This window comes from Lissotriton vulgaris, chromosome 10 (genome assembly GCF_964263255.1).
Source record: "Lissotriton vulgaris chromosome 10, aLisVul1.2, whole genome shotgun sequence".
In the NCBI taxonomy this organism is placed as follows: Eukaryota; Metazoa; Chordata; class Amphibia; order Caudata; family Salamandridae; genus Lissotriton; species Lissotriton vulgaris.
Window position 1 is genome coordinate 625479516 of NC_141698.1, and position 14571 is coordinate 625494086.

At 45.2% G+C, this 14571-nt stretch overlaps 1 protein-coding gene across 4 annotated transcripts in view; it reads left to right on the forward strand.

Annotated features, from left to right (window-relative positions):
* The window catches only part of NUB1 (negative regulator of ubiquitin like proteins 1), a 398514-nt gene extending 384155 nt beyond the window's left edge, over positions 1 to 14359 (forward strand). For all 4 annotated transcript variants that reach the window (XM_086941460.1, XM_086941462.1, XM_086941461.1 and 1 more), the window contains one exon: positions 11895 to 14359. In XM_086941460.1, coding sequence (XP_086797586.1) covers positions 11895 to 12082 — 188 coding nt within the window. In that variant the 3' untranslated portion in view covers positions 12083 to 14359. The remainder of the gene's footprint in view (positions 1 to 11894) is intronic.
* Positions 14360 to 14571: the final 212 nt, after the last annotated feature.

Sequence of the window (14571 nt, forward strand, 5' to 3'; positions counted from 1 at the left end):
GTGCAGAGTGACTGGGGAGTGCAGAGTGACTGCAGAGTGCTAGGCAGTGCAGAGTGACTGGGGAGTGCAGAGTGACTGCAGAGTGCTAGGCAGTGCAGAGTGACTGGGGAGTGCAGAGTGACTAGGGACTGCAGAGTGCTAGGCAGTGCAGAGTGACTGGGGAGTGCAGAGTGACTGCAGAGTGCTAGGCAGTGCAGAGTGACTGGGGAGTGCAGAGTGACTAGGGAGTGCAGAGTGACTAGGGAGTGCAGAGTGACTAGGGAGTGCAGAGTGACTAGGGAGTGCAGAGTGACTAGGGAGTGCAGAGTGACTGGGGAGTGCAGAGTGACTGGGGAGTGCAGAGTGACTGGGGAGTGCAGAGTGACTGGGGAGTGCAGGGTGACTGGGGAGTGCAGGGTGACTAGGGAGTGCTAGGGAGTGACTAGGGAGTGCTAGGCAGTGCAGAGTGACTAGGGAGGGCTAGGGAGTGCTAGGGACTGCAGAGTGACTAGGGACTGCAGAGTGCTAGGCAGTGCAGAGTGACTGGGGAGTGCAGAGTGACTGCAGAGTGCTAGGCAGTGCAGAGTGACTGGGGAGTGCAGGGTGACTGGGGAGTGCAGGGTGACTGGGGAGTGCAGGGTGACTGGGGAGTGCAGGGTGACTGGGGAGTGCAGGGTGACTAGGGAGTGCTAGGGAGTGACTAGGGAGTGCTAGGCAGTGCAGAGTGACTAGGGAGGGCTAGGGAGTGCTAGGGAGTGCAGAGTGACTAGGGAGTGCAGAGTGACTAGGGACTGCAGAGTGACTAGGGACTGCAGAGTGCTAGGCAGTGCAGAGTGACTGGGGAGTGCAGAGTGACTGCAGAGTGCTAGGCAGTGCAGAGTGACTGGGGAGTGCAGAGTGCTAGGCAGTGCAGAGTGCTAGGCAGTGCAGAGTGACTGGGGAGTGCAGAGTGACTGCAGAGTGCTAGGCAGTGCAGAGTGACTGGGGAGTGCAGAGTGACTGCAGAGTGCTAGGCAGTGCAGAGTGACTGGGGAGTGCAGAGTGACTAGGGACTGCAGAGTGCTAGGCAGTGCAGAGTGACTGGGGAGTGCAGAGTGACTGCAGAGTGCTAGGCAGTGCAGAGTGACTGGGGAGTGCAGAGTGACTAGGGAGTGCAGAGTGACTAGGGAGTGCAGAGTGACTAGGGAGTGCAGAGTGACTAGGGAGTGCAGAGTGACTAGGGAGTGCAGAGTGACTAGGGAGTGCAGAGTGACTGGGGAGTGCAGGGTGACTGGGGAGTGCAGGGTGACTAGGGAGTGCTAGGGAGTGACTAGGGAGTGACTAGGGAGTGCTAGGCAGTGCAGAGTGACTAGGGAGGGCTAGGGAGTGCTAGGGACTGCAGAGTGTCTGCAGAGATTAAGCTAATGACAATGTAAATGACAATGCCATTTATTTATCTGTTTTCAAAACCAACACATAAATACAAATTTTGTCATTTACAATGCCAATAGCTCTAACTTTTCCAAAGGCGAAACCATTGCATTGTAAATGTTTGTTAACATTGCGGTGGGCGGTGCTGAAAGCACCACCCGCCGCAATGCTAAAAATGCATGTTGTGCGTTTCAAAGCATAACATGACAGGCGCCGCGCGGTGCCTTCCATGTTGTATTTTGGAACGCAGGGGGGTACCATAGGTACCCCCCATGTGCACCTTCACCCTGAGGGCCCGCAACGGCCCCTGAAGCAAATACTGTATGCCTTTTTGTGGCGGCATTGCCGCCACGAAAAGGTATTGCCCACATCACATCCTAATATGTCTGGCGGTGTCTGATAGACACCGCCACCATATTAGACCTTTTCTGACGCGGTCGCAAGGCGACCGGGGCGGAAAAGCAGCGGACGGTCTTCCCGTCCGCCGCGGTCCCCCCTGCCATTGTAATATGGCGGGGGGGGGGGAAATAGGTGGCGGACGGGCACAGATGGCGGACGGATCGCCACCGCCTGCATGGCGGTAATGATCCGTCCGCCATCCTAATCGGCCTCATAATTTGCATTTGCCCTTCATCATCTTCCTGCAGATTACATTAAATACATTTAGCTGTACCTCTCTCCACAATTGTTGTATCTCAACATATTGCCAGATCATATGATGAAATCTCCACTCCTCCGCTTGACGTCTCACACTTGTAAACTTTTTCCTATATTCTGTATATTTGATGCCCATTAGTATACCCTGTGCTATTATTAAAATTATATTAACTGAAATAATTAGGCTACACCCCGAAACGCTAGTTGTTGACACTTACCACTGCACAACCAGAGGACAGAGGAAAATGGACCTCATTTTCCACACCAACAGACCTGACGTTTGGGTAACCACCTTCTACTCATCCCTCCCCGTCTCCAAAACCACCTTCACCGAACATAATCGCCAACTAACCATCGCCCCTCTGACCCATCAATCTCTGACCGGAGACATCACCATCTATGTGAATGGCACCATTCTAATACAGGCGAAAGACGAGAACCTAGAGTTCTTCGACTCTCTTCCCCACTCTCAAAATGGCTACTATCCATTACCCCCACAATATCACCCCCTCCCCACCCACTAGCCCCGTACTAACTCCCAGTCCACAGAGCATGTTCCCGCCACCCCGACAGCCCCTCTCTACTCTACTTAGTCACTCCACCAATCAGACGTCACCATCAGCCCCAGCGCCCCCTACTTCCCAACTTCCGTCCTCCACCCCACACTCCCAACCCTTCACTATCCAGCCATCCTCTCATCCTCAAAGGACCTCCATCCCCCCTCTCCCCAGCTCCCAAAACACCCCCAGCTACCAATCCGCCGCCCTTAGAGATCCACCCCAGTTTCCCCAACCTTATTTGCTCTCCCACTCTACCAAACCTGCATCCTCTCCCTCCCCAGCTCCCCCTCTCCCCCTACCCCCGTCCTCCCCCCATCACTCCCTAACTTCAAGTACTCAGCCCCCCACTCATCCCCAAAGGAACCACACCCCCCCTCACCCCAGTTCCCAAACCACAACTAGCACTCAGCCCCTTCCCCGTAAAGATCCTCCCCCCCACAGAGATCCTCCCCTCCTCTCCCCCTCATCCGAGATGGTGCATCGCCTCAACCTTACTGAGGCGCAGATCGCGACCCTGATCCTAGGCCTGAAAGAAACCCTATCTGCCCTAGGGAATCCCCAGATGCCCTCCCCTCCGGCCCCTCCACTCCACATCCCTTCCCCCCCCCCCCAGGAATGACTATCCCAACACGATCCAGTCAGCCCAGGCTCCACTCACGAACTCGACTCTCACCTCTTCGATACAAGTCATCACCGGAATAGGTATAAACCCCCCCCCCAGCAGAGCCACGAGACCTCCACCTTTTCTTGCCTCCATACCCAGAGCCAAACCCGACAAGATAAAAGAGAAAGAAGACCCCCCCATGAACTGTATGCTTATCAACAGCCGGTCCGCAGTCAAACATGCAACGGAAATAGCCGAAGCCATCCTCTCCCATGACCTGGATGTAGCCTTCATCACGGAAACATGGCTAAACACCCTATCTCTCCCCATTCTAGACATGCTGGTCCCTCCCGGTTTCTCAATCATCCGTAAAGACAGACTCATACACAAAGGTGGGGGCATAGCAATTATCCACAAAAATGACCTCTCCATCTCCGAAGCTCCCTCCGGCCTGTACAGTTCCTTTGAATGCCTGTCGGTCAACATCAAATCTCAATGTCAGAGCTCACATCAATGCCATCTCCTATACCATCTCCCAGGCAACTCCAACAAATTTAGAACTCAACTGTCGGATCTCATCACCCAATCAGCTCTTAACAGCGACGACAATCTAATTCTAGGCAACCTCAACCTCAGATGGAACGAATCCAATAACCCGCTGATTCAATCTCTCAACTCCCTTCTGCAAGCCAACGATCTGATCCAACACTGCTCAAAGGAAACGCACTAGAGAGGAGCGACCCTGGATGCCATCATTGCGAACAAAAATGCAATCTCGATTGATCACATCATCCCGGTGGACTGGTCAGACCATCACATCATTCTCTTCCATATTACTCAGCCGGCCCTATAGCCCCCCCTAAGTGGGTCAGGAACACTTCCAGAATCCCCCGAGACAAGCTTGAAGAAGGTCTCAGCTCACTCCTCCTGAACACGAAAGAGTCCCTCTCAACCTCAGATCTCACCTCACTCTACCATTCCAACCTCGAGCTCGCCCTGGATCAGCTGGCACCTCTGAAACTAAAAAAACCCAGAAGCATCCCCTCCAGGTCTTGGTTCTCGACTGACATTAATGAGGAAAGAAGACATTTAAGATCCTTGGAAAGAACCTGGAGGACCAACCCTACCGCCCTCCATCGGGACCAACTCAAGACAGCTCGCAAAAACTATTATACCCACATCAAAAGCAAAAAGTCATCCTTCTTCTGCTCCGCCCTAGATAACGCCAAAAACCGCCCCAAAGAACTCTTCGCCATCATCAGGAATCAAACTTCCATCCCTAAGGCAGCCAACCTAGTAGCATCCAAGACCCTGTGCGAAAACTTTCCTAGTTTCTTCAATGAAAAAATCGCCAAAATTGATCGCTCATTCAGCACAAATCCAACACCCAACCTCAACCCCCCAGTAACACCGTCTATCCGCTGGTCATCCTTCCAGCCGATCAAGGAAGAATTGATAAGTAATCTTATCGCTGCCGCCAAACCCTCATCTCATTCCCTCGATCAACTGCCCTCGAGACTGACAAAGGATATGAAACTCACTCTAGCCCCAATCTGGGCCAAGATCATCAACAGCTCCTTGAAAGAGGGCTTCATCCCCGACTGCCTGAAACTAGGGCAAGTCACACTCTTCTAAAAAAACCTGGCCTTGATCTCACTTACCTGAACAACTTCCGCCCGGTCTCGAACCTTCCGTTCCTAGCCAAAATTCTTGAAAGATGCGTGCTTGCACAATTAACCCAACATCTGGAGATTTTCAATCTATTGGACCCGGTCCAATCAGGGTTCAGGAAGGGCTGCAGCACTGAAACCGCTATCCTAAATGTCCTAGATGATCTGCACATGTCACTCGACTCCAACCAATGCAGCCTTCTCATCCTCCTTGACCTCTCTGCTGCGTTCAACACTGTGGATCATTCCCTCCTACTTAATGCCCTCCGAGAGAGAGCGGGCATCGAAAATACTGTCTTAAAATGGTTCTCCTCTTTTCTTAACAACCGCACCCAAAAAATAAAGATCAACAGCTTCGAATCTGACCCCCTCCCCATCAGCAGGGGAGTCCCGCAAGGGTCAGTACTCTCTCCACAACTCTTCAACATCTACATGGAACCCCTCACCTCACTTCTAAGGAACTCCAACATCCCATTCCACCTCTACGCAGATGACACAACTTTATTTGAAAACAACCTCGTTAGCAGACATTCACAGACTTAATGCGACACTCATGGAGGTCCAACAATGGCTCACAGCCAACCTCCTCAAACTGAATGAAGAAAAAACAGAAGTTCTCCTAATATCGAACAAAGATGAAAACCCACAAATAGTGGAATGGCTCAAAGCCTTAAATGCTCTCAATGTCTCTCTGACACCAACAAACTCCCCAAAATCCTTAGGAATCACCCTCGACTCCAAACTGGACATGAACAATCACATCTCTAAAACCGCCAAAAGTGCATTCCTGAACCTGAAACTTCTATACAAAATTAAACCCATCCTCCCCCCCCCCCCCCCCCCCCAAAGACCTGAAACAGGCCACCCAGGCACTTGTGCTTTCCAGAATAGACTATGGCATCGCAGTGCTGACGGGAACTGCCAAGGCACGCCTGGGTCCTCTCACCTCCACCCTCAACGCAGCAGCAAGAATGGTCACAGGAACAAAGAAATTTGACCACATCTCCCCAGCACTCAAAGAACTGAAATGGCTCCCGATTGTCCAACGAGCCAACTTCCGCACAGCTTGCCTCACTCATAAAGCCCTGCATACAGGCAAACCGGAATACCTGGCTTCCAAACTCAAAAGGGCGGGTCAGTCCAGGAACCTCAGAAGCTCCAACACACTTTTACTCAACCCTCTGAAATCACAGAAACGAAAAACCTCAAATAAATCCTTTGCTGGGAATGCCCCCAGGATCTGGAACGCCATCCCCCCCATATCAGAATGACTGCCTCCTTCCCGCAATTCAAATCGCTACTCAAAGCCTTCTTCCTTGAACACTCTGGTGCCTAAGGAGAACCTCATACGTGACGGTGGAAGTCTGCTTGCTATCGGAACCCAGAACCAGTTGATTCACTCCAGATCACCGTTACTTATTCCGCTCAAGCTACTGTCGCACAGACTCTATTTCCTGCTTGTTGTTTTATCTGTATTTGCTGTGAAGCGCTCTGATACCTCTGGGTCCAGCTAGCGCTATACAAAACTTCAATAAATAAATAAATAAATAAATGTGGAGATGATTATGCCCTATTTGTTCACAACACCTCCTGACAGTCAAGCTACCCAAGGCGACCTTCCTCCTATTACCATGGCTTTGAGAGTTTCTCAAGGTCTCTAAGGAAACACAAGTGCAGTTCTTCACAGATCGTGGATATGTGTATTGTCTGTAAACATTTCGCCAGCATAGTAGCATCTTTCATAGAGGCTTGGGAGATATCTGAAGGTGTATAGCTCACTGGAGCAAAAGCATGGCTCATGCACTTGTGAAATTATTATTCATACTCCACTTATTCTATACCTCTTGAAATATCATTAAATATTCTAGTACATTTTTCACAAAGAATCCTATCTCACTGTCCTCTCATAGCATCAAACCTGTGAGCTTCGTTACCCTTTTGGTGATTTTCCCTCCCAGCCCACAAGCGTTACCTAATGTTATTTTCCTTATTTATCCTATTGTCAACCAGAACATACTCCACATCTTGATGACAGTCCAAACCCATTACACAACTGGAGCAGTAAATCTCTTGCAGGGTACCAGGATCAGTGGGCACAATGAGCTTGAAAGTAAAGCTAATAAATAAGTTGATGTCTGCTCACAGCTGAGGTACATGAACATAAAAGGAGAACAGCACAAAAAATGTGGGTAGTGACTTATATACCTGACAATAAGACCTAATTATTAGTGTATCAATATAAGATCTGTTTAACCCAAGGGGCCAAAACAAGGGAAGACGTCGGCCTCTGGAGTTGTTTTTTTAATAATGTGAGCAGGTGTGGTGGGGGGGGTTGATGTTCTTAAAACATTGGTTTTCAATTCATGTTATTTTTTCCTTTATGTAATTATTAGGTCAGCAAAGTTTCCTACAGGGCTGCTAATCTAGTTTTAAATCCATCTTTGGCAGAAGCAGTGCCGCTTTGAATGACCCCACCTCTTGACTGTCTTTAATCTGTATTCGCTCTTCCACAGCATCGTGCTGCATCATGCCTGGCTTATCTAACATGGTTCTACAATAGGCAACTTCCTACCTCACTAACCTACAGCACTTCGTCCAAATGGGAATTTGAAGTGAAGACCCCATAAATTATTCCTCTCCTGCAGAGTGGCTCAGGGCTCCCTCCTGATCCCACATGGAATCTCATGAAGTCCTACTTACTCACACCAACATCAAGATCCATTAGTATAGCATTGAACTCAACTCTACCTGAAAATCTCCACTACACATGACATCAATTAATTCAAAACCTGGCTCATTCCTATCTAGAATTGAAGCTACTTCCTAAAACTTTACCCCACAAAAATATAATTTCTGTTGTTCACCAATAGTCACAAACAGTCACAAGTTTGAGTCTTGTTGTCTGGCATGTACTTGGAGAAATTAACCCTATCTGATAGCGACCAGAAAATCACTTGGTTTCACCATTGACTCGTCTACTTCAAAGATTACATTGCCAAGGAAACCAATCTGCAAGCTTCACCCTGAAAGGCACCCTGAAAGTGGCTGCCCCTCTCATCAAAGGAATAAAGAATTTCGAGTGTATCAGTCCTGCCTGATGGAATTACGCTAAAACCTCCTCCAAGCTTTTATCATTTTCAAAAAAAGCTGTCTGGCATACTAGGCAACCAACTAGCATTTTTTTATAACCGTCACACCTGGCAGACAAATGAACCTAAGGTGTCCAGCACTACACTAGAAGCTTCCCTTGCCAGTGTTCTATTGCTCTCTAGTTAGGACTAGCCAAAAGGAGTCATTTATCTTATCATAAGACTACATTCGACCCGCCCCCGTTCTGAAGACATTCAGATCAGCAATCGCATGCAACAGAGTGATTCATCATAGACAATTATGTAATGTGTTTCCTCATCATTTGTTACCTGAAGAAACATGGTAGATGGAGGACGAGGAACCTGTTGAGGGTAGCTCATACTATATTTTCCTGTCTCATACCAGGTGTGTAGACTTCACAGCAATTGACATGCCAGGTATACAAATGAACAGGCTCCCACAGTAAGCATAATCCAGTCTGAGACCCAGGAGTGTGATATGACCAATGATAACCAAAATCACCCTTTTAATGATTGAGGAAAGCTGTAAAAAAATATGTTTGCCTACTTAGGAAAAGCAAAATGTTAAAGACTACTAACTTTACCATATTGTAGGAACCTAGAGTCAAGAGTAATGCTCTATTTTTGGATAGTCAGGGATACAGCTACCCACATTCCTTTTAATGTCCTGGCACCAAAGACTGCTCCGGCACAGAAACCTTCAGCGTTGAAGTCGACCACCGTCCGCGTCGAAAGAGTTGAGCCACTGCTCTAAGAGGAAATAAATGCTCAACAGAAGCATTTCGCTATCCATCCAATGATGAGCCAGATTATACCATGACCACCTGGAATTGTCATACAGCCTCCAAAACGTAAGCTTTCTTTCCAGGAAGCTTTGGCTATTGCTCCACCTTTCAAGTAAAGGAAGAGAGTAGAAAAAGACACCAGTCCACTTCCTGCTCCTCCATCACCACAATAGGAAATGCAGGATTCACCCACTTCACACTCCTCTCATAAAGAGCCCCTCTACCCTACAGTCCACACGGGTCACCTCTTCCATGCATAGGAGACATAGAGGGGAGGACCCTATTCCTGTTTCCCCACAGCCAGATCCCTGGGACACTTACGACGTAGAGCCTCCAGGGGACTCCTCCCCGAGGTGATTCCTCCATATTCCAGGAACTCCTCAGCAGGGCAGCAGCTTACTATGAACTTCCTCTCTATTCTCACCCAATCGAGGAGGATTTCCCTTTTGAGAACTTCTTCTCTACACAATGCACTACTCAATACCTCTTCATGCTATAGGGTATGTTGTACAACACAGGTGACATTTTTCAGGATCTATTACGGGCTCCGCTAATTACCCCCTGAGTTGACATAAAATATAAATCATCCCCATCAGATCCTGTTCATATTTGGGGCCAGCTTCCTCCAGACTTCCTTATAGTTCATATGGCAAGGAAAAGGGCCAACTCCCAAACAACCAGAGACTCCCCCTCCCCCGGACGGATATGGAAAGGAAACCTCGGTTAAAATGAAGGAACTCCTTCAGTACCTCACTGAGGAAAACAGAAAAAAGAGGGCATGAGTTTTCTGAGGGGTAATTCAGCTCCATCTAGCCTCTGTGGCTGCTTACCTACAGAATAGGGAACAAATATCCATTTTCAAAATACCAGTTACCTAAGCTTTCATGGAAGGCCTCAAAAGGGTAATCCCTCCTCAGACCCCATCAGCTCCATCATGGAACATCAATATTACAAGCACATGCCTTATGAGTCCCCCTTTTGAGCCTCTCCACTCTGGTTTCTTTCAGGTCCTCTTCTGAAAGTTGGCTTTTTTGATTGCCATCACTTCTCTTCGGCGCTGCTGTGAGCTCCAGGCCCTAACTCCCTAGAAGAACCCTTCCTCCAAGTACACAGGTATAAGATTGTCCTCCGTACTAACCCTAAATTTCTTCCTAAAGTGGTTTCTCAGTTCCACCTGAGCCAAACCATAGAACTTCCTGTATTTTTCCCTCAACCAGCGTCAGTAGCAGAAGGGAGGGCCATCTCCAAATTAGGCATTGCCAGGTGGATAGTCAAATGCATCCAATCCTGCTATGCAAAAGCGAACAGAACCTTACCTGTAGTTCCCAGGATCTGCCATGGCCTTCCTGGGGAATGTTCCTTTAGCTGACATCTCAAAGTAGCTACGTGGTCTCTTCCACACACCTTTACAAAACACTATAGAGTGAATTTCATAGCCCGCCAACATTGGCCAGTCAGTACGCTGTACATTTTCTAAAGTACTGCAACACCCACAGTTTAGCCACCGCTTTTGGAGGACTACTATACAGTCTATGCACAGCAGGTGTATCTACAGCCACACATGCCTCAAACGGAAAATGTTACTTACCCGTTTTTAGCCTGTTCTATATTACTTTCCTCTTTTGTATGGACATCTCTCTATACATCACTTTGCTTTACATTCTATACTCCCCCGCTTTCCGGTGACAACAATCTCACAATGGATTTGACGCCCATGCTCATTACTAGCAAAAGGAGGAGTGACCAAACCTTGTGACTCGAAAGACTTCTTTGAAGACAACTTGCACACATATGGGTCCTACACTAGGTGGTGGGAGTTTGCACAGCATGTGACTCTGCAGAACTACATGACACAAACTGATGCCTATTGGGTAAATAACATTTTCATTTATGATTAATGAATTGTCATTGGAGTCAGGAGTTTCTGTGTTGATATCCATTCCACGATGAATTTGACGTGTTTAGTCAAGTTGCTTCAAATGCTGTTTAAAGTAAGTACTTGCCTTTTGAAGAGAAAAGGACATAACGTGAGATTTGAACAGCGTTGTGTTTTTCTTCAAAAACTATCCTTTGAAGGCCAGAGCCTGGTGCATTCAAAGTATGGCACACTTTCCAACCAGGAATCAATGTACCTTGGGTTCTCAACTTTACTGAAAAAATCTCAGGTAGTTTTCACTATGAATTAAACCCAATAAAGCATTGGCCCTAGAAACCCCCTTTTGTACCGCTTTTGACCGCCATAAGTGTGGCAGGGTATGCTCAGACGTGAGTCCCTTGCTCACTTTGCCACTGGATTCAAGCAAGCCGGGCTGAAGACGGCTGGAATGCCAGAAACCGGTCCTCGGAAGCTTGTTTCCGGTCCAGGGAAGGCATGGCTTGGCAGTTCGGGCTGGACTGTTCCCATGAGGCACAGGATCAGACTGATTTGCATATAGCCATGTCTGAACTGGGGTGGCAGAGTGGGCTAAAGAACAGTGATGGATCAAACCCAGATCTTTTGACTGGGTGCGAGTGTTTGATTGGTTCAGATGCTCCGTCCATCACCACCCCCTTTTGTACCGCTTTTGGCCGCCATAAGTGTGGCAGGGTATGCTCAGACGTGAGTCCCTTGCTCACTTTGCCACTGGATTCAAGCAAGCCGGGCTGAAGCCGGCTGGAATGCCAGAAACCGGTCCTCGGAAGCTTGTTTCCAGTCCAGGGAAGGCATGGCTTGGCAGTGCGGGCTGGACTGTTCGCATGAGGCACAGGGTCAGACTGATTTGCATATAGCCATGTCTGAACTGGGGTGGCAGAGTGGGCTAAAGAACGGTGATGGATCAAACCCAGATCTTTTGACTGGGTGTGAGTGTTTGATTGGTTCAGATGCTCCATCACCACCCCCTTTTGTACCCCTAGAAATAAAATAGGCTCTGTCAATAAGATAAGTCAACAAATGGACATTTTGGATATTTAATATTTATTGCTATTGGCCGGGGTGTATTTAATTTTTTTTGTTTTGTGTTTTAACATGAATTTAAAATGCGCTAGTGTATTAACTTCATCTTTGCTTAGACATTTTCTGGGTCAAAGTTTGTTAATAGTTGACGTTGATTTTTTTTTTTTTTTACATTTTAATTTAGGAACCTCAAAGGAAGGGGAAGAAAGTGCTAAAGAGGCTGACGAAGATTCAGTGAAGGAAATATTGGATGATATCCCAGAGCATGAAGAAGATTATCTTGATTTAACTCTTGAAGAAGAGGGACTTGTTATTGCAGAATATTTATCTTACTTAGAGAGTGTAGGAGCTGCAAAGTCTCCACATGCCTAAACATAAAGAAAGGATACATTATACTTTTGATAAAGTAAATCTTTGATACCTGCACCATCAAACTGTTTGGGCTTTGGTATTTGGGTTTTATAAGCACTTGGATTTGTTTCGATTTTATATGTAGCACTTAATTTTGCAAACCATGCCTGGGTGTGTTCATTTGTAGTTTCAACATTTGTTGATTTTAAATGTGTGTCATCTCTTAAGCATGCAGATTAAATAAAAATCTTATAGCTCCTAAAATTGGATACTGATGCAAATGTAATTTTGGACTGCAACATGCACTTTGAAATCAAAGGAATATTTATGTGGACTTTTCAATGCCTAGTAATTAATAGCATCATGTGGTGAGTACAAATAGACAAATTCAGCAATTCAATATAAGCACTCAAAAGTACTTACTGCAGAACAGAGAAGAGGCAATTAAAATAGCACCTTACAGCCCATGTCATGTCAAGTGAAATGTTGTAAATGTTTCAAGTGGCCAGCCAGAAGCTTGCGTAGCTTGAGCCCTTTTTGTTGCTTTACAGAGCTGTTAAAATAAAAAAACAGGATTGTAATGGGTTAAAGAAAACATGAAGTCCTGTGTGACGATCTACATCGATTTGCTCATGGCATTATAACCTAACTTTCATTGCTAAATGATGTAAAGCATCCTGGAGATTTGTACGATAGTTGTTTGGTGTAATGCCTGACCCCTCAAGACCTTGTCCTGACAAGATTCTTCTTCTGAAAATAGCATACCATAGTTGTAGATTTTTCCATCTTGTTTTCATGAGATCGAATTTGGTTATTAGCGCCAATCGTAGATGTCTAAGTAAAAATATTAATTTCAATGTGTTATAGATTTAATCTTGTTCTTTTTGCTTATTAATAATAATGATTGCATACCCGTCCTTAGAGAATTGCGTAATGTGTAACAATATTCATGTTTTATTTATTTGGGCTCCTATTTTGAATTGTGTATAACACACCATGGGTTTGCTGTATTGCAGGATATGAACAAATGCTCCTCTATGGTGTCATTTGTTGATAACAAATATATTTCAAGTGTGCCTGTAAGAAAAATTTAATTGTTTAGTCAATTTGTTTGAACAACCCATTCACACTTCACCGAGAAGTAAAGATCTAAGCATATAAAATATGCCAATCGTCATGTAATAGTAACTTCAGAAATCAAAATGAAAGGCATGTGGGTATGAGCAAATTGCAGTCATTTGCATGTATTTTTTGTAAATGTAAAATGTTTGAAATAATTCACATCCAAGTGAAGTGAAAATGCTAAACATCTCCAAATTAGCTATATTTGTACTTTTTGCATCGACAAGTTATCTTCATCCTATCTTGAAATGAGTCACAATTGAACGTAACTGAATATTTTCATTGCCTGTGATTTCTAAGCCACTTTGATACTATTCTAATTTTAATATATTTAAATATGAAATATAAGACTGACTACAATAATATTTCTACTTACTGCATGATCTTTAGTTGTTTTATCTATTGTCTGATGAAAGGCTTCTTATTTATTTACTGAATTATATTTTTGTACCAAATTTGAAGCCTTAAAAGTGAATAATACATCAGCGGTGATTTGATTCCTGTAATGACTGAGAAAATGTAACTTTCTCGTGCAGGGTATGAGTGTCAATTAAGAAATCAGACCGAGACTCAGGAACACTAGCAACACAGTATTAATCTATAACTGATCAAAGCAAGATTACTAGCTGAAAACATTAGTATGGAAATATTGAGAAAATATGCAATTTTCCAATATTTAGTGTTTTTAATCGCCACATATCATTTGTGGACTATTAATGTATCAACAATGTTGCAATCATAAATCATTGTCCACTTAAAGAATGGTCTTTTTATTGTACACTAACATCTGTCAGTATGCAGACTATGTATTCTTGCATTTGTTTATTTGTAGGTGTTTGAGCTACCAAAATATATTAGTTCAGCTTAGGAAAATCTGGTTTTGCACAGAACTTTTCTGCCTTTTAAGGTTTAACATCTTCTCTTTCTAACAGGATTTCCCTTCAGTTTTTCATGCTTTTTACAAATTCTTTTATGTGGTCAATCATTTACGAAGCATCAAAATAACAAAGATGAATAAACCGATTAGTAATTTTAAAGACTGCTAATTGATGGATGAATAATTTATTTTTGTTGTATAAGATTGTGCGTAAGCCTTTTATTTGTAATTTTTGTTGGATTTGTTAGTATGTTATATAATGATTTATTTGAAATAAACAAGTTGCATTAATAGCTAAATGGGTTTCTGACCTATGAGTGTTTTTATTGTTTTAAACGCTAATGGGAAATTATCTTTACTTTGTGATTCTTCCCCCTGTATTGGAAGCATGTATGTTACACTTCTGTTTTAGTCAAGTGAAAATCATTGACTAAGTAAAGACAATTCTGCTGTATATAAGTCTGATTCATCCAACAGACATTGTACCTTGCCCTCTAGACCACACCAATAA